This window comes from Zosterops lateralis (assembly GCF_965231275.1).
Source record: "Zosterops lateralis genome assembly, chromosome: 30".
Taxonomy (NCBI): domain Eukaryota; kingdom Metazoa; phylum Chordata; class Aves; order Passeriformes; family Zosteropidae; genus Zosterops; species Zosterops lateralis.
The window spans coordinates 1717389-1743177 of record NC_139790.1 but is presented as its reverse complement, the minus strand read 5'-3'; the positions used below and the strand labels follow the sequence as shown (position 1 = coordinate 1743177).

Sequence of the window (25789 nt, the reverse complement as noted above, 5' to 3'; positions counted from 1 at the left end):
CCCAGGAGCAGCCCCGGCAGGATTGAATCCCAGGAATTCCAGGGTTCTGCAGCCCCGGCAGGATTGAATCCCAGGAATTCCGGGGTCCTGCAGCCCCGGCAGGATTGAATCCCAGGAATTCCCAGGAGCAGCCCTGGCAGGATTGAATCCCAGCAATTCCGGGGGGCAGCCCCGGCAGGATTGGGATGGGAAGGGGCTTAGGGGGGTCCCCATCTGCTCCTCCTGAGGGTTCCCCCCTTGTTGCAGCTCCAGCTCAGCCCCCAGATGTTTCAGGGGGAGGAGACCCCCTTTAGCACAAATTTGGGGTTCCAAGGAACCCCCCAGGTTTTTTCCCAAGCAGACAATACAAATTTGGGGGTCCAGGGAACCCCCCAAGTTCCTTCCCAAGCACGAATTTGGGTTCTGATGAGCTCAGGTTCCCTCTCCAGCACAGACACCTCAAAACAGAGACCCCTGAGGATCCCAGCGGGTTGAAAACCCCGAGGGAACTCTGAGTGAACCCCAATCCAGGCCAGACGTGCAGAGGGTCCCCCAAAACCCCGGGGACTCACCGAGGTCCCCCCGGAGCGGCTGCACCGTGAAGGCTCCGCGGCGGCGGAGCATCCTCGGGATGGATGGACCGGGGAGGGTAAAACCGGGCACAGGGGAGCTGGAAACACCGGGAACGGGGCAGGGAGCACCGGGAGCCGCTTTATGGGGCAGGGCCGGGGGGCGGCACAGCCCCCAGGGCGGGGCAGGGGGTGGGGGGGGGCCGCCCCCTGCCCGGGCAGCCCCTTTGCCCCCAGCCCCAGGAGGGCTCAAGGTGTTTGTGCCTCTTTTTTCCTCGTGTTGAGAAGGCGGGGACCATCATCATCATCATCATCATCATCATCATCCTTCCTCCCTGGGTGTCGTGGAGCTGTGGAATATTTGGGGTGGGAAAGGAGCTTAAAGCTCATTTAATGCCATGAGCAGGGACACCTTTCCCTGTCCCAGGCTGTTTCCAACACTCACAGGGATCCAGGGGCAGCCCCGGCTGCTCTGAGATGATTGATTAATTGATGATTAATTGATGATTAATTGGGAATTGGATGGTGAGAACTCCATGCCCGAGCCCCAAAGAGCCCCCGGGGAGAGCCCAGGCAGGAGGGGAGGGAGGGGTCCTGGCTGTCCCCTCTGCAAAGGGACAGGGGAGGGGACAGGTCCCTCCCAGGCCGCTGATAACAGCCAATCTCAGATAACAGCAGAGCCCAGATAACAGCCAATCTCAGATAACAGCGGATCCATCTCCGTGCAGGCGGGCACGGAAGGCGATAAGAGCACCTGGAGCAGGACAAAGGCCTGGGCCAACAACCCCCAATAAACCCGGACACCTCCCTGGGACAGCGGGAGGGGCCCTGAGCCCTGCGGGCAGCCCTGACCTTCCCAGGAGAGGGACAAGGACCTGCCAAGGCCTGGACCCCCATCCCGGCTGCTGCAGGGGGGCTGAGGGGGTCTCTGTGTGTGGGTTTGGGGTAAAACCCTCCCCTTCCCATTGCTGTGAGGTCCCGGCATGGAGCAGACACAGCAGTGGAGCAAATATATATATTATATTTATAGAGAATCTGGTTTAATTCATTTGCAGTCAGTGAACAAGCAGTGCCAGCCTCTTCTCCAGTCCCCAAGTGCTCAAGTGACCCTTCCCTGCACCCTCAATGTCCCCTCGGTGTCCCCAAGGCTGAGAACTCACCCAGCTCATCACACACACCCACAAAGGTGTCCCCAAGGCTGAGAACTCATCACACACACCCACAAAGGGGTGAAAATGGGTATCACAACCCCCCCAAAATCCCATCCATCCCTCACCCCCTCCTCCCCAGCCCTACCGCAGTGGGGTGGGACAGCCCTGGGGACACTGGGGACACTGGTGGTGACACGGGGCTCAGGAGTGAGGGGACACCGGGCGGGGGACAGGCCCCCCCGGGGGTCCCTGGTAGCGCAGCCGGGCGTGTTTCTCACAGAACAGCTCGTCCCCCACCCAGAAGTGGCCGCGCATCTTGAGGCTGAGGCCGCAGTCGGCGCAGGTGTAGCAGGAGGGGTGGCGGTACCGGCCCTCCTGGATCCGAACCGCCTGTGTCCTGTGGGGAGGGGGACACGGCTCAGCCCGGGGGTCACTGCGTGTCCCCAGGGTCCCCTCCCAGCCCGGGGGTCACCGTGTGTCCCCAGGGTCCCCTCCCAGCCCAGGGGTCACTGTGTGTCCCCAGGGTCCCCTCCCAGCCCGGGGGTCACTGCGTGTCCCCAGGGTCCCCTCCCAGCCCAGGGGTCACTGCGTGTCCCCAGGGTCCCCTCCCAGCCCAGGGGTCACTGTGTGTCCCCAGGGTCCCCTCCCAGCCAGGGGTCACTGTGTGTCCCCAAGGTCCCCTCCCAGCCCGGGGGTCACTGTGTGTCCCCAGGGGTCACTGTGTGTCCCCAGGGTCACCTCCCAGCCCGGGGGTCACTGCGTGTCCCCAGGGTCCCCTCCCAGCCCAGGGGTCACTGCGTGTCCCCAGGGTCACTGCGTGTCCCCAGGGTCACTGTGTGTCCCCAGGGTCCCCTCCCACCCCGGGGGTCACTGCGTGTCCCCAGGGTCCCCTCCCAGCCCAGAGGTCACTGTGTGTCCCCAGGGTCCCCTCCCAGCCCAGGGGTCACTGTGTGTCCCCAGGGTCCCCTCCCAGCCCGGGGGTCACTGTGTGTCCCCAGAGGTCACTGTGTGTCCCCAGGGTCCCCTCCCACCCCGGGGGTCACTGTGTGTCCCCAGGGTCCCCTCCCAGCCCGGGGGTCACTGCGTGTCCCCAGGGTCACTGTGTGTCCCCAGGGTCCCCTCCCACCCCGGGGGTCACTGCGTGTCCCCAGGGTCCCCTCCCAGCCCAGGGTCAGCCCCAGCAGCGATGGCAGCAGGATCTTGCACTGGGACCTCACTCAGAGCCCAGGACCACCCCCATTTCTACCCTGAGGGGGCAATGACAGGATGGATCTCACCCTGGGACCCCCAAGGAACCCACTCACACCCCAGGACCACTCCCATTTTGCTCCTCAGGGAGCAATGACAAGGATTGATCCCGCCCTGGGACCCCCAGCCCCATCCCCACCCCACAACCAGCCCCCTTTTCCCCCCTCAGGGATCCATCCTGCCCCACCCACATCCAGGATTCATTTTCTCCCTGACAGATGCGTCCCGCCCTTTAGAACAGCCCCTTTTTTGACTTTACCAGGAGGGCTGGCAGGGACAGGCCCACCCCTGGGTCCCAGTTCCCCCATCCCCACTCACGCAATGCTGCTCCCACACTTCTCACAGACGTGCAGCTTCTGCACCCCGGCCAGGGGTTTCCGTGCCCCGGCCGAGAGCCGGCTGGGGAAAGGGGCTGCGGGACCCCCTGTGGGGACAAAAAACCCATCAGGGTCCTCTCACCCCCTTTCCAAACCTCCCACCTCCCTCTCTGCCCTTCCTCACCTCCTTCCTCATCCTCCAGCGCCTCCTGGAGCAGGCGGAAGGTGCTGGATTGGCGCGGGGCCGCCCGCAGCTCCCGGCGCTCCTGGAGCATCTTATAAACCTCTGAATCCTCCTCCAAGCGCCTCATGGCCGGCTCCGAGCTCTGGCTGTGGGGAAAAAACCCAGGGGAGATTGTTTTTTTTTTGGGGAGGGGGATGTTCCCAGAGCTGGAATTCCGGGATCCACCCCAAAGGCCGTTCACCACCTGCTGCCTCCAGCCCGGGAGCTGCCCCGGCCTGCCCGGCCCTCCCTCGGCCCCACCTGTCTGCAGGTGAGTTAACTCTTCCCACGGGCTCCAGCAGCACCCACGGGTGACAAATCACCCACTGGGGGGGGGGGTTCTCTGCCGTGCTGTCCCCCCCCACAGAGCCCCCAGCCCGCTCTGTACCTGTGGCAGGTGTTGGGACAGGAGGAGGAGGAGGAGGAGGAGAGGCGCCTCTCCCTGGAGGGTCCCCAGGGGTTTTGGGGGGCTCCGAGCCCCGGGGAGGGCGGGCAGGGGGGTCCCTGGGAGCTGTTCTGGCGGCTCAGGGGTCCTCTCTCCTGGCGGGGGGAGAAGTGATGGATGTTACAGGGTTGGGCCCCCCAAAATGGCCTTGAGGGAACCCACAGACCCTCCCTCTCCTCCCCAGACACCCCAAGGACACCCAGACCAGCCCCAGGGGGTTTCCCCAAGCCCAGATCTCCAGAAATGCTCCATGGAGGAGCTTCTCCTCCCTCCCACCCAGGCTGGGGTCAGTGGGACCCCCCAGAGGGGCCAGAGCCCCGGGGTGGACACAGGGACACCCGGGGTGGGCAGAGAGACCCCAGGGTGGGCACAGGGACCCCCAGGGTGGGCACAGGGACCCCCGGGGTGGGCATAGAGAGCCCAGGGTGGGCACAGGGACCCCCAAGGTGGGCACAGGGACCCCCAGGGTGGGCATAGAGAGCCCGGGGGTGGGCACAGAGACCCCCAGGGTGGGCACAGGGATCCCTAGGGTGGGCACAGGGACCCCCAGGGTGGGCACAGAGACCCCCGGGGTGGGCACAGGGACCCCCAGGGTGGGCACAGGGACCCCCGGGATGGGCACAGGGACCCCCTGCCCGGAGCCCTGGAGAGGGAAAGGGGCAGCGCTGAGACTCTCTGGGGTCAGGAGGGATCAGCTAAAATTAAACACGGGAGGAGCCGAGTTTTGGCCTCATCCCTGCCCGGCATCCAGCCCGATCTGGGATGTGAGGAGTGGGATGGATCCAAGGGCACCACCCCCCGAGCACAGGGATTTGGGTGGGGGGCTTTGCGTGCAGCATCCTCATGTCCCGAGCCCTGTGATGGGACCCTCCGGGACAGGGATGGGATAAGGAATGATCCTTTGGGGCCATCAGCAAAGCAAACAAGGAGCTGGAGAAGAAGGAGGGAGCGGCCAAGGGGCGGCCGGGGCTGCGGCCAAAGGCAGCCGGGAAGGGCCGCGCTCGGGGCCGCGGCGCTTCCCAATTTGGGCTTGAAAAACAAGAAATAGAGAAAGCGAGGGAGGGAGACGCCAAGGCCGGAGCCAGCGGCTGCCCGCAGGGAGGGATGAGGCGGCCGCGGGTATCCTGAGACTGGGCTCGGGGGGTGGAGGAGCAGCCGGCCCCTCCCGGCATCTCCATCCCCCTCTCGGCATCTCCATCCCCGTCCTGGGCATCCACATCCCCCTCCAGGGTATCCCCATCCCACTCCTGGGCATCCCCATCCCCCTCCCGGCATCCACATCCTCCTCCCGGCATCTCCATCCCCCTCCTGGACATCCACATCCCACTCCAGGGGTATCTCCATCCCACTCCGGGGTATCCCCACCCCTCTCCCGGCATCTCCATCCCCCTCCCGGGCATCTCCATCCCACTCCCGGCATTTCCATCCCCCTCCTGGCATCTCCATCCCCCTCCTGGCATCTCCATCCCCCTCCTGGCATCTCCATCCCACTCCAGGGTATCCCCATCCCTCTCTGGGGTCTCCCCATCCCACTCTGGTGTATCCCCATCCCACTCCCGGGTATCCGCATCCCTCTCCCGGGTATCCCCACCCCATTCCCGGGTATCCCCCCGGAGGCAGTGCTGGGGGTGCTCCAGGCCGTGGGTCCCAGCCCTGCCAACACCCTCCCAGTGCTTCCCAAACTGGTTTGGCCTCCCCGGGCTGGCGCCGCTGCCAGAGAGGAGCAAAAACATCCCTGGGCAGGTGCGGCGGTGCCTGCAGGGCCGGGGAGGGGACAGACCCCAGACGGGGACCCTGAGGGACAGCGGGGATGGGCAGGGAGGTGGCCCCGGGGGTGCAGAGGGAGGGGTTTGGGGGCTCAGAGTTTTGGGGTTCAAAGGAAGGTGGTTCTGGGGTTTAAAATGAGGCGGTTTGGGGGTTCAAAGGAGGGAAAGTTTGGCGTTGTGAAAGGGAAAAGTTTGGTGGTTTGGGGTTTAAAATAGGGATGGTTTGGGGGTTCAGAGGGGATGGTTTGGGGTTTAAAATGGGGATGGTTTGGGGGTTCAGAAGGGGATGGTTTGCAGGTTTAAAATGTTTTGGTGAACAGATTCCCCCCAGCATCTCTGCCTGGCCCCTGCAGCCCCCCCTGCTCACCTGGTGGGGGCCAGGACAGGTGAACTCCTTCTCCAAGGGCTGTGAGCTGAGGCAGAGAACAGAGAGATCAGGGGGTCCCTGGCCCTCCCCAGCCCCCTCCTCACCCCCAGCCCCACACCCAGCCCGGCTCAGCCTTACCTGGCACTGCCAGGGGGGTGGGTGAGGGATGCCAGGCTGGAGTCGAGGCTCCTCAGGGCCCCTTGGCTCCCACTCTGCATCCTCAGCGTGTCCTGGGGAGGGGACAGTGACACCAGCAGCTGCCACCAGCCCCGGGTGGGGACACAGGTGTGCAGGGACTCACCTGGAAGCGTGTGGCCAACCCCTCTGGTGAGGTGTCCCCATTGGTGTGGCTGGGAGGTGACACCGGGGACCTGGGGAGGGCAGAGGGGTTTGGGATCTGCCCCAGGAGCACAAAACCCCCGTGCAGGGCACGGTGTCACCCCCAAGAGCACCAGCTGTGTCCAGGTAACGGCTGCCAGCTCTGCCTGGCCTCATTAACACCCAACTCCTTAATTAGAGAGCCAGGACAGGCTCCCAATGGGACAGCACTGCCCCAAGAGCCACCAAAGGGGGGGAACAAGAGGTTGGGGACCCCCAGCCGCCTGCAGACACCTCTGGCAGCCAGGGCCGGCTGTCAGGGCTGTCCCCAGCACTCACCTCTCCACCTCCAGCCGGAGCTGCCCCGGGCTCTGCTTGATCTTGTTCTGCGCCTCCACGTGGAGCATCTCGGCCGCGCTCTGCCCGTTGATGGTGACAATGACATCCCCCGGCCTGAGGCCACCCGCGGCCGCCTTCCCCTGCTCTGTCACCTCCGTGGAGAAAGGGGGATGGTCCTGGTGACCCCCCAGGCCGTGCAGTGCAGCATCCCCGAGGAATGAACCCCCACCCTGCTGGGATTCCCCAACCACAGGGTCCTGAGAGACCCCCCAGCCCTGAACCCCACCCTGCTGGGATAACCCATCCCCAGGGCCCTGAGAGACCCCCCCAGCCCTGAACCCCACCCTGCTGGGATTCTCCATCCCCAGGGCCTTGAGAGACCCCCCAGCCCTGAACCCCACCCTGCTGGGATAACCCATCCCCAGGGCCCTGAGAGACCCCTCAGCCCTGAACCCCATCCTGTTGGGATTCTCCATCCACAGGGACCTGAACCCCACCCTGTTGGGGGCCCTGAGAGACGCCCCCAGCCCTGAACCCCACCCTGCTGGGATTCTCCAACCACAGGACCCTGAGAGACCCCCCAGCCCTGAACCCCACCCTGCTGGGATTCCCCATCCAGAGGGTCCTGAGAGGACCCCCCAGCCCTGAACCCCACCCTGCTGGGATTCCCCATCCAGAGGGTCCTGAGAGACCCCCCAGCCCTGAACCCCACCCTGCTGGGATTCCCCATCCAGAGGGTCCTGAGAGACCCCCCAGCCCTGAACCCCACCCTGCTGGGATTCTCCAACCACAGGACCCTGAGAGACCCCCCAGCCCTGAACCCCACCCTGCTGGGATTCTCCAACCACAGGACCCTGAGAGACCCCCCAGCCCTGAACCCCACCCTGCTGGGATTCCCCAACCACAGAGCCCTGACAGGACAGTGCCAGGAGGGGACCAGGGAAACAACACCCGGAAATTTGGCCCAGCCCAGCCCATCCCAGGGGCTCCCCCCTGCCATCCCCACCCTCCCCTGGGCCGTTCCCACGGAGCAGGATCGCTCAGGGACAGCAAACAGGATCCTCTCCCCCAGGATGGCTCAGGGACAGCAGACAGGATCCTCTCCCCCAGGATGGCTCAGGGACAGCAAACAGGATCCTCTCCCCCAGGATGGCTCAGGGACAGCAGACAGGATCCTCTCCCCGGAGCAGCCCGGTGTCCCTGCGGCTTCCCCGGCCCGGGGGATGCTCTGGGGAGGAGGGAAAGGGGGAGGGTCTTACCTTGGAGACAGTGATGGGTTTGCCAAAATCTCTCCCCCCAGAGATGCGGAAGCCCCACGGGGCTGGGCCAGGCAGTGTCACTGTCACTGTCACCGGCATGGCAGCGGCTCCGGGCGGGCAGCAGGGAGGTGACAGCGATCCCTGGAGCTCAGGGGACCAGGCAGAGGGGACTTCCCTCCTCCTACCCACAGACCACCCAAGGAGGGCCTCCCTGAGGGTCCCCAGAGCCCGCAGCGCTTTCCTTCCGGGGAGGGGAGGCAGGTCCTTGCAGGGTGTCACCAGTTCCTCTTGTGTCCCCCAGGGCTGGCAGTTCCTCCCCCGGGCCCGGAGGGTCCCAGGACCGGCGGTGCAGCTGAGACAGCCAAGGTCGTTCCCAGGGGCTGGAGCGAGGCAGGAAATCAGTGACGCCTTGGCAGCGAGGCCAGCGCTGTGGCCTGGCAGAGCCCGGCCAGTGGAGTTTGGAGAGGAGGATGTGGCAGGGCAGGGACGGGTCCTGCTGCTCAGCACAGCAGGTCTGACACCCGGCAAACCCCAGTTCTTCATCCCACAGCAAATCCACACGGGTGGAGGGCGCTGAGGATGCCCCGGGGGTGGCACAGGGTCCCCGGGGGTGGCACAGGCTCCCCGGGGGTGGCACAGGGTCCCAGGGGTGGCACAGGGTCCCCAGGGGTGGCACAGGGTCCCCGGGGGTGGCACAGGCTCCCCGGGGGTGGCACAGGGTCCCCAGGGGTGGCACAGGCTCCCCGGGGGTGGCACAGGGTCCCCAGAGGTGGCACAGGGTCCCCAGGGGTGGCACAGGGTCCTCGGTGAGCAGCAGAGTCCTTGGCTCTGATGGGATGGGCGGGAAGGGGCAGCCACATCCCCTAAATCCACACCAGATCCCATCCCATCCATCCCAGCACAGCCTGGGGGAGCTGGGGAGCCCATCTGGAACTGGGCACCCCATCAGAACCGGGCACCCCATCCGGAACCGGGCACCCCATCCGGAACTGGGCACCCCACCCGGAACCGGGCACCCCATCCGGGACCGGGCACCCCATCCGGAACTGGGCACCCCATCCGGAACCGGGCACCCCATCCGGGACCGGGCACCCCATCCGGGACCGGGCACCCCATCTGCAGCCACCGGGAATGTTAAAAATCCCAAGAGCACAAAGAGGGGCTTGAGAGGCTGCCCGGAAGAATTTCCTGGGTTGGGCTTCCCAGTGCCGGGAGGAAACCCCAAACCCCAAACCCCCTCCCCGTGCTCAGCATCCCTGGGGAGCCCGGGGGGACCCCCACAGGCGGCTGGGCACCGACCCCAGACCCCCCAACAGAGGCAGGGCCTGTTCTCCAGGCCCTGAAACTCTTCTCCAGGCCCTGCACCCCTTCTCTAGACCCTGCACCCCTTCTTTAGACCCTGCACCCCTTCTCCAGGCCCTGCACCCCTTCTTTAGACCCTGCACCCCTTCTCCAGACTCTGCACCCCTTCTGCAGACTATGCACCCCTTCTCCAGGCCCTGCACCCCTTCTTTAGACCCTGCACCCCTTCTCCAGGCCCTGCACCCCTTCTGCAGACTCTGCACCCCTTCTCCAGGCCCTGCACCCCTTCTCCAGGCCCTGCACCCCTTCTCTGGACCCTGCACCCCTTCTCCAGACACTGCACCCCTTCTCTGGACCCTGCACCCCTTCTCCAGACCCTGCACCCCTTCTTTAGACCCTGCACCCCCTCTCTAGACCCTGCACCCCTCCTCTGGACCCTGCACCCCTTCTCCAGACACTGCACCCCCTCTCCAGACCCTGCACCTCTTCTCCATCCCCGCTCCCCCCCTCCACCCCCATCCTTAGCTCTGTCCCTGCTCCCCTTCCCCATCCCCTGCTCCCCCCCCGGGCCCCGCACCCCCCACCTGTGTCCCCGCTCCCCCCGGGCTCTGTCCCGGCCGCACAGCGCTGTCTTTGTGCCCTCGGGGCTGGCGGTGCCGCCTGGTACCCGCGGGGCGAGCGGGCGATGCCAGGAGCCGTGGGGACATGGGGACACAGTGAGGGACCTGCACATCCCTCCCCACCCACCCCCGGGGCACAGAGACCCCCGACGGACGGACACACCCGCCCCCCGAGCCCCCAAAGCCCCCCGAGCCCCCCTGGCACTCACCGGGGCTGCGGAACCGAGCGCGGCCCCGGGGCGGCGCCGCCTCCTCCTCCGGGAGGAGCCCGGGCTGCGGGCACGGCTCCCTCCCGCCCCGACGGGGCGCACGGAGAGGCGGCTGGACCCGCCCCGGCACCGCCCGTGGGCGTGGGGGGATCCCCCGGCCCCACGCAGAGAGTCCTCCCTCCCTCCCTCCCTCCCTCCCTCCCTCCCCCGGCTCTCCCCGCCCTACAATCCCCGCCGGGACGTGTCCCGGGAGCGGCTCCTCCTCCCCAGTCCCGGCGCGCTCAGACTCGGCCTGAGCTGAGATTTTTAATGATGGAAAAAGAAGCGAAGGCGACTCCCGGGCCAGGACCCGCATCCCGGGCACGGCCCGTCATGGTCGGGCACCGGTAACACCCCCAGGGGGGGGTGGCACCGGGCAGAGGTGGGGAGGGGGCGGGTTAAGGCACTGGGGTGGCGCAGACACCCCGAAATGGGGGGTTTGTCCCTGTTAGAGCAGCCCCATAGGGGCGGGAGGGAGCTGGAGGCGCTTCATCCCCTTAGGGGGGGACAGGGGTGACCGAGGGGGGACAGGGGGATCCCCCCCAGCCCCACTGTTCTCCCCATAGCCGAGGGTCACACCGGAGCCACGTAATTCCCAGGGAAAGTGCCGAATTTCTGCGTCCTCCTGGACACTCCTGCGGGGATAGAGACGCGCAGAGTGTTGGAATTCTCCAGGGAGATTTTTTCTCCCTCCTGACCCCCCCTGGACTCCCTGACCCCTCAGAGTGACCCTTATTTCCTTCTCTGACCCCCCTGGCTGTGGTCCAGCTGTCTCTCCTCTGAGCTGGGAGGATATAAATTTATAAATTGTCTCGCCTTCCTTTGCTCGCTCTCTTTCCCCCTGGAAACTCGAAGAATAAACGCCTGGGACAAATGTCCTTTTCTGAGATATCTCACCTCATCCTTGGTATAATTCTCTCCAATAACTGAGCTAGCTAAAGCCCCCAGGAGAGGGAATATATCAATGGAGGGGTGAGGGTGGCACTGTGTCCTCCTCCCTGTCCCCAGGGCGGTGGCCACGCACCCACAAACCAGCCGTCATCGCATTGCTGCATCACATCCACCCTGTCCCCTTCCCGCAGCTCCAGCTCGTCCGCGTTTTGGGGCCGGTACTGGTAGAGCGCCCGGTACCTGCGGGACAAACCACGGGCAGACCCCTCCCCTCCCCACAGTGTCCCCTTTGTGGGGTCACCCAGCCCTGGGGACACTCCCGGCCCCGCTTACGGTGTCCACCGGATTTCAGAGCCGTTGTAGGACGGGGAGGGCTCGGGGCGGGCGCTGCTTTGGGGGGTCGGGCGCTGTGGGGGGGACAGGGTGGGGTCAGGGGAGCCCCCAGAGCCCCCAGATCCACCCAGAGCCCCCAGAGCCCCCAGATACACCCAGAGCCCCCAGAGCCACCCAGATACACCCAGAGCCCCCAGAGCCACCCAGAGCCACCCAGAGCCCCCAGATCCACCCAGAGCCCCCAGAGCCCCCAGAGCCCCCAGAGCCCCCAGATCCACCCAGAGCCCCCAGAGCCCCCAGATCCACCCAGAGCCCCCAGAGCCCCCAGAGCCCCCAGAGCCACCCAGAGGCCCCATACTGGGGTGGGGGACAGGAAACCAGGGTGGGGACACAAAGACAGGGTGGGGGGCACAAAGACAGGGTGGGGGGCACAAAGCCAAGGTGGGGACACAAAGCCAGGGTGGGGGACACAAAGCCAGGGAGGGGACACTCACCTGCTCAGGGGTCCAGGCCGGACGCCAGAGCTCCTGGGGGTGGGCGGCCACAGGGTGCGGGGGGCTGGCAGAGGCCACCAAGGGGCTGGGAACGCCACCCTGGGGCAGCCTTGGGGAAGTGGCCCCGAGGTGACGAGGAGAGGACGGACGTCCACCCATCACCCCCGGACCCCGATGGGTTTCCCGGGGGGAACCGGGGGCAGCCTGGGGGGTCCCGGGGGCAGCCTGGGGGATCCCAGGGACAGCCTGGGAGGTCCCGGGGACAGCCTGGGGTATCCCAGGGACAGCCTGGGGGATCCCGGGGGCAGCCTGGGGCGTCCTGGGAACAGCCTGGGGGGTCCCGGGGACAGCCTGGGGTATCCCAGAGACAGCCTGGAGGGTCCCAGGGACAGCCTGGAGGGTCCCAGGGACAGCCTGGGGCGTCCTGGGGACAACCTGGGGGGTCCCGGGGACAGCCTGGGGGGTCCCGGGCGGGCGCTGCAGGGACGGGGATCCGGGGATGTCCTCGGCCGTGGTTTTGACCCTCGGCTCTTTCAGCACCTGCACGTAGGTGGCGGGGAAGATGCCCTGGCGGCTGGTGCCCGAGATCCGCCCCTCGTACCAGTTCTCGTTCACCCGCCGCACCAGGCAGATCCTCTCGCCCTGCCGGGGGAGCAGAGGGGCGGATGAGCCCAGAACGGCCGGGGATGGCACGGAACGGCCCGGGAATGGCACGGAACGGCCCGGGAATGGAACGGCACAGCACGGCCCGGGAATGGAACGGCACAGCACGGCCCGGAACGGCACAGCACGGCCCGGAGGTACCTTGCGAAAGGACAGCTCCACATGCAAATCCCCTCGGAAGTTGTAGAGCGCCAGCGCCTCGCCGTATTCCAGCACCTGCAGCGTGGGAGCCTTGATGGGCTTGGGCACCTCCGTGGGGGGCAGGATCTGGTGGGGAGGGGGACACGAGGGTGAGGGGCAGCCCCAGGACCCCCCCCTCCCCAGGCCCCGCTGTGCCCCCACGGCCCGGCCTCACCTCCACGTAGTTGGAGGGGAAGATGCCCACCCGGCCGTGGTGCTCCCCCTCCAGCCAGTTCCTGTCCACCTCCTTGTGGATGTAGACGATGTCCCCCTTGTGCAGCGTCAGCTCCCTGCAAGGGACACTGTCACAGCTGTCCCCAGCCCGGCAGGGACACCCCGTGTCCTGGGGCTCCCCCATTTCCTGCCCATCCATCACCCGGGGGACCCCAGGAGTGACCCCGGTGCTCACTTGGGAGACTCGGCCTGGAAGTCGAATTTGAGGCGAGCAGCTTTCATCTGGGGAGGGAGAGGAGAGGTCACAGGGGAGATAAACCAAATCCCAAACATCCCAAATCCCACACGGGATGGGGTGGGGTGGGATGGGATGGGATGGGATGGGATGAGATGGGATGGGATGGGATGGGATGGGATGGGATGGGATGGGATGGGATGGGATGGGATGGGATGGGATGGGATGAGATGGGATGGGGTGGGATGGGATGGGATGGGGTGGGATGGGATGGGATGGGATGGGATGGGATGGGATGGGATGGGATGGGATGGGATGGGATGGGGATGGGATGGGATGGGATGGGATGGGATGGGGATGGGGTGGGATGGGATGGGATGGATGGGATGGGATGGGATGGGGATGGGGTGGGATGGGATGGGATGGATGGGATGGGATGGGGTGGGATGGGATGGGATGGGATGGGATGGGATGGATGGGATGGGATGGGATGGGATGGGATGGGGTGGGATGGGATGGGATGGGATGGGATGGGATGGGATGGGGTGGGGTAGGATGGGGTAGGATGGGATGGGATGGGATGGATGGCATGGGATGGGATGGGATGGGGATGGGGTGGGATGGGGTGGGATGGGATGGGATGGGATGGGATGGGATGGGATGGGGTGGGTGGGATGGGATGGGATGGGGTGGGATGGCATGGCATGGCATGGCATGGCATGGGACAGGACAGGACAGGACCGTCCCAGCCTCACCTTCTTCTCCTCCCTCTTGACGGCCTCCACGGGGTCCCCCAGGTCTGACAGGCTGGGGAGGGTCCCAGGCCTGAGGGTGTCTGTAAAGAGCGGGGTGTCACCAGCCTGGGGTGCCCCAGGGCAGGTTTGGGGGGCTCAGGGGGGCTAAAGGGGGGCTCACCTCTGGCGGGGGCTGCGTGGCTCCGGTCACTGGCCAGCCCCAGCCCACCCCGCTCCATGCTGGGGGTGACAGGGGGGCTCCACAGCCGGGGGGGTGACAGGGGGCTCCTGTGGGGTGACAGTGGCTCAGGGCAGGGCTGAGCCTGGTGTCCAGCCCTGCTGCCATGAACCCTCCCTGCCCTGACCCTGCTGCCCTCGGGGGGGACAGGACCCCCAGGATATCGGGGTGCTGTGAACTGCATGGACCGGGACCCCCAGGGACCCCCAGGACTCCTGTATCCCACGGACCAACACCCCTGGGTTCCACAGACCAGGAATTCGGGCTCCTCCGGGACCAAAACCCCTGAATTCCATGGAGCAGGATATGTGACTCCCCCAGAACCAAACCCCTTGAATTCCATGGACCAGGATATGGGGGTCCCCCAGAACCAGGACCCCAGAATTCCATGGACCAGAATAAGGGGGTCCCCCAAAACCAAACCCCCTGAATTCTACGGACCAGGATATGGGGTCCCCCAATAACCAAAACCCCAGAATTCCATGGACCAGGATATGGGGTCCCCCAATAACCAAAACCCCTGAATTCCATGGACCAGGATAAGGGGGTCCCCCAGAACCAAAACCCCTGAATTCCATGGAGCAGGACAAGGGGGTCCCCAATAACCAGGCCCCCCGGCTCTGCTCCCTCCACCCCTCCAGGCTCCCATCCCAGGGCCGGCCAAGCGGGGCAGGTCCAAAGTTTTCCGGCCGCTCCGGCCCCGCTGCCGCCGAGCAGGAAGCCCGGAGGAGGCGAGAGCCGGGGAGGGCGGCTGGCTAATGAATAACCCCGCTCCGGGGGGCATTAAAGAGCCCAAATGCGGCCCCCAGGCCGGAGGAGGGGCTGGGGAGGGGAGGGGGGAGCCACCCCCCTGTGCGCCCCTGGGGGTTACGGTGGGTCCTACAAGAGGAGGCGCTTGTTTGTTTGTTTGTTTGTTTGTTTGTTTGTTTGTTTGTTTTCCTGCCGCTGTCCGGGGCACGGAGGGGTCTGTGGGGCACAGCCCGGGGTGCCCACCCCCATCCCGGGGTGCCCACCCCCATCCCGGGGTGCTCCAGCACCCTCTGGCACAGCTGTCCCCTCCCTGAGCCCGTGGGGACAGTGGGGACACAGCGGTGGGAACTCGTCACCTCCCCTGGGACGGAGCCAAAGGCAGGGACACGGTGTCCCCGCTGCGGGGACGGGGAAAGGCTCAGTCCCACCCAGCGGGGCGGCGCCGGGTCCCTCCCGCGCGGGGTTTGGGGGGACCGGGGAGACCCCCGGGGGATGCCCTGGGGACTCCCACCCCGAGGGATCCCCGCAGGGACAACCCGCCCGCCACCCCCGAGCGGGGTCCGGTTCTTTGCCTCCAGCGGGGTCTGGGCGGGGGGATTTGGGGGTGCGGAGGGTGGGAGCAGCCGCCGAACTCACCGAGCAGCCGCGGAGGCCGGAGCGGGGGAGCGAGCGGTGGGAGCAGCCGCCGGGCTCTGCCGGGAGGAGCGGGAGGGGGTGGGAGAGAAAAATTAATCATCCAGGAGGGCCGAGTCTCGGCGGGAAGAGAAGGAGTCCAGCGCCAATAAACCGCCGGACGGACGGACGGACGGGCGGGCTGGGTCCTAAAGCCCCACGGCCTCGGCTCCAGCCCGCCAAACCGCCCTGTGTGCGTGGGGCCAGATGTGCGGGGACCAGACAGGCAGGCGTCCAGATGTGCACGCAGCTCGCCGTGCGTTCACCCGGCCGTGCCGGCGTCCAGATGTGCAGGGATCCAGCCAGGCACACAGCCAGGTGTGCACACACCCAGGTGTGCATGCACCCACCCGAGGGTTAATCCAGATGTGCACGCAGCCGGCCAGGCGTGCATCCAGATGTGCACTCCACCAGGTGCATGGCCACGCAGGCTGGGTCCACAGCTGGATGTGCCCACAGCTGGATTCGCCCACAGCTGGATGTGCCCACAGCTGGATGTGCCCACAGCTGGGTGTGCCCACAACTGGATTTGCCCACAGCTGGGTGTGTCCACAGCTGGATGTGTTCACAGCTGGCCTTATCCACAGCTGGATGTGCCCACAGCTGGATTTACCCACATCTGGATTTACCCACATCTGGATGCCCCGCGGGGACACAGGGGCAGCAGGAGGGGCCGGGGGTACCTGCCGGGGGCTCCGGCGCGTCTCCATGTCCCTCATGTCCTTGTCCAGCTCCTCGCTGAGCTGCTCCAGCTCCTGCTCCAGCAGCACCTGCAGGGGCAGGGGTGGCTGTGGGGGCCGGGCTGGCACTGCCCGCGGGCACCAGGAGCCTTTTGTCACCCCCTGTCCCCCCCTGGGCCACCACCACCCCCTCACCTCGATGGACTGAGCCCTCTTCGGCCGTGCTGCTGCCCCTGGGGGCTGGAGAGGGCAAAGGTCAGTCAGGTGTGAGCCCACCACGGTCCCCACCGCCCTCCCCGTGTGCAGGCCCGGCCTACCCGCTCCTGAGGACAGAAATTCCCTGGTTCGTAGTCAAAAATGCTGCCAGGCTCGGTGCTGGCACCGGTGACACCCCAGCGGGTCCTGTGGAGGGAGGGAGGGGTCCAGCCACCTCAGTTCCCACCCTGTGGGCACCCCCAGCCCCCAGCCAGGCTCAGGGACAGCCCCAGGAGTGTCCCCACCCCAGCCAGGCTCAGGGACAATCCCAGGTGTGTCCCCACCCCAGCCAGGCTCAGGGACAGCCCCAGGTGTGTCCCCACCCCAGCCAGGCTCAGGGACAGCCCCAGGTGTGTCCCCACCCCAGCCAGGCTCAGGGACAGCCCCAGGTGTGTCCCCACCCCGGGTCAGGCTCAGGGACAGCCCCAGGGGGTCCCCACCCCAGCCAGGCTCAGGGACAGCCCCAGGTGTGTCCCCACCCCAGCCAGGCTCAGGGACAGCCCCAGGGGGTCCCCACCCCAGCCAGGCTCACCAGTCCATCCCGTTGGCCATCCCGGGGGGCTCGGCTGGGGCAGACCCCCTCCTCCGCGGCTTGGGGGGCGACGGGGGCGCCGTGGCGGGGCAGGAATGTGTGTCCCACTCGGGCTCTGAGGGCGGAGGAGGCACAGGGTGGGCACATCTGGCCCGGCACAAATCCAGCTGTGCACACCCATCCAGCTGTGCACACCCATCCAGTTGTGCGCACTCACCCGGCAGCTTGTGGTGGATCTGCCGGAACATGCTGCGGTACCAATCCCGGGGGCTGTCCACGCTCTGGGGGTGGGGGACACATTTGGGGCGGTGAGGGGGTGACAGAGCGGTGACAGCCCCGCCCCACGCCCCCCACTCACCGAGCGCGACGCCAGCGGCATCCCCGTCTCGTCCACGGGCCCGATGCCGTCATACTTCACCCAGCGCCTCTCCCGCCGCTTGCTGTCCTTGGTCCAGGTCGCCGACCAGCCCGGGGGCCGTGGGGTGGCGGGGACAGCCCTGGGGATGGCTGTGGGGTGGGCGGGCAGAGAGGGGCTGGGGGCTTTCCCATCCTTGGCCGGCCAGGTCTGGTACCAATCATTCACTGGAGACAAGGCGAGCATCACTCGAGTGAGCATCACTCATTCAGGTGAGCATCACTCGGGTGAGCATCACTCGGGTGAGCATCACTCACTCAGGTGAGCATCACTCACTCAGGTGAGCATCTCTCGGGTGAGCATCGCTCTGGGGAGCCCCCAGGGGCTGTACCTGAGCTCTTGGGGGCTCCCTGGCTGTTCCCGCCGCTCTCCGGCTCGCTGAAGTGGAAGTTGAGGGTGTTGGAGCCGCGGTGGCGGATGACGGGCACCTGTGCGGGGGCAGGGAGGGGCTGGCAAGGGGACAGCGCAGGGGACACTGAGCCCCCCAGGGTGTGACAGCCGCACTCACCCGAGTCACCGAGAGCTGCAGAGGTGGGTGGAGGTGGGGAACATCCTCCACACCCCGGGCTGGGCTGGTGTCGGGGGGCAGGAGCCGGCCCGCCATGGCCGGGGAGGGCGGGATGGTGCCCTGGGGCTGTCCCTGCCCTGTGGGAAGAGCAGCTGTCCTGTATCCCTGTTTTTTGGGCATTCCCAGGCTTTGACAGAGAGATGAGGACTCAGAGGACCCCCATCCCCACCGCTGGAGCATCCCCTGTTATTCCAGAGTGGGGTGACAACCTCGGTGACAACATCCCCAGCTCTGGGAGCCCGTCGGCGCAGGAGAAGCGGCTGTTCCTGCTCACACCCAGCCCTGGCCCGGCTCCCCAGCCCCCCCCAGCCCCTCCATGGGGATCCAAACCACCCGGGGCTGTCCCTGCCCTGTGGGAAGAGCGGCTGTGCTCACAGGGTGTCCTGTATCCCTGGTTTTTGGGCTTTGACAGAGAGATGAGGACTCAGAGAACCCCCATCCCCACCGCTGGAGCATCCCCTGTTATTCCAGAGTGGGGTGACAACCTCGGTGACAACATCCCCAGCTCTGGGAGCCTCTCGGTGCAGGAGAAGCGGCTGTTCCTGCTCACACCCAGCCCTGGCCCGGCACGGACAGACCCCTCAGCCCCTCTCCCTGCCCTGTCACGGCTCCCCAGCCCCTCTCCCTGCCCTGTCACGGCTCCCCAGCCCCCCCAGCCCCTCTCCCTGCCCTGTCACGGCTCCCCAGATCCCCCGGCCCCTCTCTCAGCCCTGGCCCGGCACGGATGGATCCAGCCCGAGGGGGAGAACCCGCCCGGGGCGGTTCGGGGCGATGCTGAGCCGCGTTCCCACGGGCCCGGCGGTGGCACCCGGGGCCCTCCCTCCCTCCCGGCCGCCCGGGCACGCGGCGGGGCCCGCCCGGGAGCGCTGCCAGGCCGGGAACACGACAGGGCAGAAATATTTCCCCGCCCTGCAGCGCAAACAGGGAAAGAGGGAGGGAGGGAGAGAGGGGACGGAGAGGAGCCGGGAGGGCGATGCTGTGACTCACCGGGGGGCGGCTGGGGGGGGGCGGGACCCCCGGAGCTGTTCCCACACTGGGGTGGCTCCGGAGGGGAGAGCAGCACAGGGAACTTTGGGGACACCTGTGTCCTGGTCCATCCCTCACTTCTCCATCCCCACCAGGGCCAGACCCCCCTCAATCGGGGCACCCTGGGGGGCTGCAGGGACCCCCCTCAATCGGGGCATCCTGGGGGGCTGCAGGGACCCCCCCTCAATCGGGGCACCCTGGGGGGCTGCAGGGACCCCCCTTCAATCGGGGCACCCTGGGGGGCTGCAGGGACCCCCCTCAATCGGGGCACCCTGGGGGGCTGCAGGGACCCCCCTCAATCGGGGCACCCTAGGGGGCTGCAGGGGCACCCTGGGGGTCCCTCTGTGTGTTTGGGACCCCCAAATCGGCCTGGCCACCCCTGGGCTCCCTGTTCCCCACCCCGCTGCCCCAAGGCGGTAATTAACGTTAATTACCCCGTGGGGAAATTGAGGATCAGGGAAGGATGCGCCCCCAGGGCAGAAAAAGTGGGGTGCAGTTCCCACCCCCCCCCCCAGGGCACCCCAAAAACCTCCTCGCCATTCCCAGCTCAGGGCTCGGCCTCATCCTTCTCCTCCTTTGGAGAATCCCCCAAAATCTCCCCTCAGGCCCCCCCCATCCATCTCTTACCTCCCGGGCGGTGCCAGCGGGGACCCCCCGGGGTTTTGGGGCGCCCCGGGGCGGGCGGGACCGCGGAGCTGCAGCGGAGGGGAGGAAAAAAAATTCACAGCACGAACTTTGCCGGGAGAAGGAGAGCGGGGAGGGGGCTCAGCTCAGGGGAAGAGAAGAAGGAAGGAAGGAGAGACCCCCCCCAGGAGCATCCCCCGGGAGGAGCCGCTGAACTCCCCGGAGTTGGGTCCCCCCACCCCGGGGTGCGCTGTGTCCCCCCCCAGCGCTCCCCGCTCTGGAGCTGGGCCGGCCCATTCAGAGTTTCCAGTGACATTTCCAGGGATGGGATCCAGGGAAAGGAGCCAAAGGGGCTGAACTCATCCCACGCCCCGCGCACGCGTCCCCGGCCCTCCCGGCCCCGCTGACGAAACGGGGCCAGCCCGGCGCCGCCGCCCCCCGCGGCCACGGAGACGGGGCTCGGGGGGGTCCAGGGAAAGGATGGGGAGGGAAGGGCTGGGGAGGGGGGTCTGCGCTCCTGTGGGTGTCTGAGAGCCACAGGGGATGGGGCGCGGGGAGAGCAGAGCCCCCCTCCCCACTGCTGCCCGCCTTCCTAAGGGTGATCCTTCATCCCCTCCATCCCCTGAATCCCCTCCATCCCTCCATCCCTCCATCACTTCAATCCCCTCCATCCCTCCATCCCCTGAATCCCCTCCATCCCCTCCATTCCCTCCATCCCTCCATCCCCTCCATCCCTCCATCCCCTGAATCCCCTCCATCCCTCCATTCCCTCCATCCCTCCATCCCTCCATTCCCTCCATCCCCTCCATCCCTCCATCCCCTCCATCCCTTCAATCCCTTCATCCCTCCATCCCCTCCATCCCGTCAATCCCTCCATCCCGCAGGGATACGGGCACTGGGGACCCCCATGTAAGACCCTCCGTGTCCCACCTCTCCCCCTTCAATGTCACCGGTTCCCATCCGATGGAGAAACGGATTTTTTTGGGGGGTGGGGGGTGTTAGAAGAGGATGAGGAGGGAAATGCTGAGAGGTGAGGACCCAAGTGGGGAGTGGGGTCTGTGCTCCTCTGCCCCGCCGGGTTCTGGCGTCAGTCAGAGCAGAGCCCCCCCATCCCCCTGCACCCCTCCACCCCCTCCACCCCCTCCATCCGCCCACCCCTGAGGAATCCGGGCAGGATCCCCCATGGAACCCCCCCTGTCCCCCCTCGGGCACCGCCCGCCCCCCCCGCTCACCCTCCGGCCGCTTCCCGCTCCCCTAAAGTGCTGACACCCCCAAAGCGGGGCTGCCCCAGCCCTTCCTCATCCCGTGAGCTCCCACGTGAGTTCCCGGAGGGGATGGTGGCTTCGCTGCCACCCCTCGGTCCCCTCCGGGCCACCGCCCCCTCCTGCTGCTGCTGCTGGGGACCGGGGGGGGATGGCAGGAGCCCTGTCCGGCTGCGATGGGGGACACCGGGGACACACACAGGGGACACCGGGGACACCGGGGACACAGGGGACAGGGTCGGGTGTTCTCCCCCCCCGAGGGCCGCAGCTCCCACCCCAAAGCCGTGGCAATGAGGCGGCTCCTGGTGCCAGCTGGGGACACCGTGGCGAGGTCACAGCCCGGGGACAGGCAGGGGCTGATCCTGCTGGAAAATCCCGCGGTGACAAGTGCAGGGGTGACAGCAGGGCTGGGGAGGGTTAAACACAGCGAGGGGACACCCCTGACCCCATCCCGGGAACACCCCTGACCCCATCCCCGCTGCCGGGGGGTGACCATCCCCTCCAAGTCCCCTCCAAGTGCCCTCCAGGTCCCCTCCAGCCCACCAAGTGACACCTGGCGAGGTGGCAGCACCCGCTGGCGATGGGAGGAGCAGCCCCCCTCCATCAGAGCCCCCCTGGGGGTGCCAAACCCCCCTACCCAAACCCCCTCCTGTTCTCACCTCCTGGTCCCCGTGTGCCCGGCGAGGAGCCTCCGCCGCCGGCCCTGCCTCGCTCCCTCCCTCCCTCCCTCCCTCCCTCCCCACGGCTCCCAGCACCAGCCTCCGCTCACAGATAAATATTTAACGCGCAGCCCAGGCCGGGATTAACAAAGGGCGAGTGTTTCCTGTTTGCTCAGCGCGGCGATGCCAGCCGGGAACGCGCGGCCGGCCCCAGGGATGCTCCAGGGGATGCTCCCCATGGGCGGGGATGTGCTGGGAGCCCCCAAATGCCGAGTGAGGGGTCTGGGGGCGGTGCTGGGGGTCGGGGGGTTTCCTAATTTTGATGGGAACACCCAGGAAAAGGGTGGGAGAGCCGGAGTGTCCTGCTCCAGGCACACCCTGGATGCATCCGGAGCGGGAATGCTGCTGGGAGGAGCAGGTGGGAAACAGGGAGCAGCACATGGTGAGCCGAGCTCGAGGAGGGACCGGGAATTCCCAAAGGAAAAGCTGCTGTGACCGGGATAACGCCCTGGAATCCTCATCCGGAATATTCAGCTGCCACTTGGGAAAAGGGGATTGATCTCAGTCCTGATCCCAGCCCTGATCCCAGCCCTGATCCCAGCCCTGATCCCAGCCCTGATCCCAGCCTGATCCCAGCCCTGATCCCGGCCCTGATCCCAGCCTGATCCCAGTCCTGATCCCAGCCCTGATCCCAGCCCTGATCCCTGCCTGATCCCAGCCCTGATCCCAGCCCTGATCCCAGCCCTGATCCCTGCCTGATCCCAGCCCTGATCCCAGCCCTGATCCCAGGTGTGGGAGGCAGAGGAGGGAGCCACAGCAGCTTCCCAGGAATGAGGGAGCTGCTGATGCAGGAGGAGGATTGATCCCAGGGCAGGATCCAGCCTGTGACCCACAGATGGATCCCAACCTCAGAGCTGCTCCCTCAATTTTCTCCCTGTGGAGGGAACAACCCCAAAAGGGACAAGGCAGGAGTGGGGTGGAACAAGAGCTGGCACATCCCGCCCTGTCCCTGCTGGCACTGCGTTATTTGGGAAGAGGGGATTGATCCCAGCCCTGATCCCTGCCTGATCCCAGCCCTGATCCCAGTCCTGATCCCAGCCTGATCCCAGCCCTGATCCCAGGTGTGGGAGGCAGAGGAGGGAGCCACAGCAGCTTCCCAGGAATGAGGGAGCTGCTGCTGCAGGAGGAGGATTGATCCCAGGGCAGGATCCAGCCTGTGACCCACAGATGGATCTCAACCCCAGAGCTGCTCCCTGAATTCTCTGTGTGGAGGGAACAAACCCAAAAGGGACAAGGCAGGAGTGGGGTGGAACAAGAGCTGGCACATCCCGCCCTGTCCCTGCTGGCACCGCGTTATTTACCCAGGAAGGACGAGGAGCAGGAGCTGAGAGCTCTCCAAACCCAGGCAGGAGATGCCACTCCATGTGTGCCGACGTGCCAAGGGCTGCCCCAGCCTTTGAGAGGCTCTAAACCCCCAAAATCCTCCCTTCTGGTATCACAGGAACTCCCTTCACTTCCCCAAAAAACCACAGTAGAGACCAGTGACTGTGTCAATTTTTAACTTTTTTTTTTCTTTTTTTTTTTTTTCCTCCTTAAAGATGACTCCGATTTACATCGAGACAGTTCTAACAAATTCATTCCTTGTTTCACAAAAAAAAAAAAAAAAAAAAAAAGAAGAAATTATATTAAATAATTTCTGCCAATAAATAACATTTTTCACCATGTTTTTTTTCTCCTTTCAACAGAACTAAAAAAAAAAAAAAAAAAAAAAAAAAAAAGGAAAAAAGAAAGAAAAAAAAAGAGCAAGAAATAAAAGTAAAAATTAATTAAAAAAGGAGGCAGTCTCCAGGCAACGGGCGTATGATCCTTCAGCATTGAGAACCCTAAAATCACCATCACTGCACCCCTGGAGGGCTTCAGGTCCTCCCTGGCCGAGGTTTGGTGGGATCTGCATCCCTGGCCGGGTGAGATCTGTGCCAGAGGCAGCCAGAGGGGTTCTCCCAAGCCCAAAAAAAAATGAAAATTGAAGCTTGAACTCAACCCACCACCCGCCCCATTGCCGACTCCCCTCCTTGGACATGCACCTTTGCTAGAACATGCAAAAAAACCCAGGCTGCGGGGAGGTGGGGGCTTTTCCCTGGATTTTGGGGGGCTCCCCACAATCCCGGGTGTCCAAGCTCCAGGTGGCAGCCGGGGAGGGGAAGGGATGGGCGGGAGATGAGGGGACAGAGACAAGCCCAGCTCCGAGGTGCTGGAGTTGTTTGGGGGGAAAAAGGAGGAAAAATGGGGATTTTGGGGGGTGTTTCTGGATTGGTTTTTTTTTTGGTTTGTCGTGGTGGGGATATCGGGGCAGGGAGTTCTGCTCCGAGGTTGTCCCCAAAACAGGGGAGGGGGGATCTCAGCTCGGGGATGTGGCAGGGGAAGCCCAGCTTGGAGAAAGGGGTGTTAATTGAGGGGGTAATTAGCACCCAGAGCCCCATCGCTGCTCCTCACCCCCTCGGGAACTGCTTTAAAGGGAAGAAGAAGGGACCTGGCAGTGTGACATCTACCTGTGCCCGTGTCACAGGGACACTGGGGCAACCAACATCCAGCCCTGGGCCACCACCTCTGGGGCTGGGGCAACCAACATCCAGCCCTGGGCCACCACCTCTGGGGCTGGGGCAACCAACATCCAGCCCTGGGCCACCATCTCTGGGGCTGGGGCAACCAACATCCATTCCTTGGCCACCACCTCTGGGGCTGGGGCAACCAACATCCAGCCCATGGCCACCATCTCCAGGGCTGGGACACTGGGAAGGTGCAGCTCCACCAGCCCCAGGGATAAGGGAGGACAAAAACTCCACCCTTGGCCACCTTCTCCAGGGCCAGGGCAACCAACATCCAGCCCTTGGCCACCACCTTTGGGGCTGGGGCGACCAACATCGAGCCCATGGCCACCATCTCCAGGGCTGGGGACACTGGGAAGGTGCAGCTCCACCAGCCCCAGAGATGAGGGACAAAAATCCCACCCTTGGCCACCTTCTCCAGGGCCAGGACAACCAACATCGAGCCCTTGGCCACCATCTCCAGGGCTGGGACACTGGGAAGGTGCAGCTCCACCAGCCCCAGGGATAAGGGAGGATAAAAACCCCACCCTTGGTCACCATCTCCAGGCCCAGGACAACCAACACCCAGCCCTTTTCCAGGGAAGCTGCAGCTCCACCAGCCCCAAGGATTAGGGGGTTGGATCTGAGCCCCCAAAAACACAAAGCACAAGGTCCCAAAAGGATTTTGGGGAGGAGGAAGTGGTGATGCCAAAGCAGGAGAAGAGGGTGGAGGGGGGAACAAACTGCCAGCAAAGCAAATCCCCCTCTGCGATGGGCCGGGCCCTGCTGACCCTTCCCACGCTGGGAACACGGTGGGGTGGGGGGAATGCCAGGCTCGGGGTGTAGGGGGGGGTCCCGCAATTCCCATCCCAAATATCCCGACTAAAACCTGGCTCGCTTGGGTGAGATCCCAGCCTGGGTCAGCACAACACGCCCGAACATGCACGGGCAGCCCCGGGCACGGCTCTGTGCTCCCGGGTACCACCACAACGGGCTCACCGCGCTCACAGGAGGCCCTGAAAGGACAAAGAAATACTCACAGACAAAAGGCAATTTTTTTTTGGCCCCACTCCTCGGATTAGGGGGGGGGGGGAGGGAGGAAAAAGAGAAGCTCGCTCCGAAAAAACATCTCGCGCTTTTTTAGCAAAGCGGTGGGTGTGTTAAAAATAGGGATCAAAGGAAAAAAACAAAACAAAACCCAAGAAAAAAAAAAAAAGAAAAAAAAAAAAAAAAAGAAAAAAAAAAAAAAAAAAAGAAGAAGGGGAAAGTGGAGGCAAGTGACTGAAAAGTGTGGAAACCCAGCGGTCTGCTCACAGAATCCTAAAGAGCCCCGTTGGGATTAGGTGACGTGTGATCCTAAGACAATCTCAAAGCTTCCTGGGAAGTTGCTGTTTTTCCCTCTGGCGCTGGAAGGGCCGAGGGAAAGATCCAGGGAAAGCCTTGGCAAAGATCCCCCGGGGGAGGCTCAGCCCTGCCTGGGAGAGCTCGGGGGAAAGGGGGAAAAGGGAAAGCTGGAGGTGGGGGATGCTCCAGGAGCTGCTGCCTCGGCTCCAGGCAATGGACACGGGAAGTGACCAAAGGGAATCTCACAAATCCCTTCCCCAGCACTCCCAGATTTAAGTGAAGAACCCTCAGAGGCACAGAATGCTCAGCTCCCACTCCAAACCC

The 25789-nt window shown here is 65.2% G+C and overlaps 2 protein-coding genes across 5 annotated transcripts; both read right to left on the bottom strand.

Moving 5' to 3' along the window:
* Positions 1–1797: 1797 nt before the first annotated feature.
* PDLIM2 (PDZ and LIM domain 2) lies at positions 1798–8200 on the bottom strand. The gene is made up of 9 exons (XM_083880333.1): positions 7982–8200; positions 6723–6874; positions 6367–6436; positions 6204–6295; positions 6066–6111; positions 3876–4027; positions 3449–3594; positions 3266–3371; positions 1798–2096 (listed from the first exon to the last, which is right to left on the bottom strand). The coding sequence occupies exons 1-9, from the start codon at positions 8078–8080 to the stop codon at positions 1901–1903; spliced, it is 1059 nt and encodes a 352-aa protein (XP_083736459.1). The 5' UTR covers positions 8081–8200; the 3' UTR covers positions 1798–1900.
* A 2199-nt stretch (positions 8201–10399) lies between these two features.
* Positions 10400–18008, bottom strand: SORBS3 (sorbin and SH3 domain containing 3). Of its 4 annotated transcripts, none has more exons than XM_083880357.1 (19): positions 17906–18008; positions 17729–17825; positions 17341–17564; positions 17200–17263; positions 16983–17097; positions 16513–16597; positions 16391–16435; positions 16199–16285; positions 15480–15535; positions 14037–14143; positions 13877–13956; positions 13122–13168; positions 12888–13002; positions 12674–12799; positions 12305–12511; positions 11870–12262; positions 11376–11449; positions 11176–11282; positions 10400–10786 (listed from the first exon to the last, which is right to left on the bottom strand). In XM_083880357.1, the coding sequence occupies exons 1-19, from the start codon at positions 17999–18001 to the stop codon at positions 10725–10727; spliced, it is 2187 nt and encodes a 728-aa protein (XP_083736483.1). In that variant the 5' UTR covers positions 18002–18008; the 3' UTR covers positions 10400–10724. The 4 variants fall into 4 exon arrangements, with proteins under 4 accessions (XP_083736483.1, XP_083736484.1, XP_083736485.1 ...); XM_083880358.1 differs by having other exon boundaries at positions 11870–12094; XM_083880359.1 differs by having other exon boundaries at positions 11870–12073.
* Positions 18009–25789: the final 7781 nt, after the last annotated feature.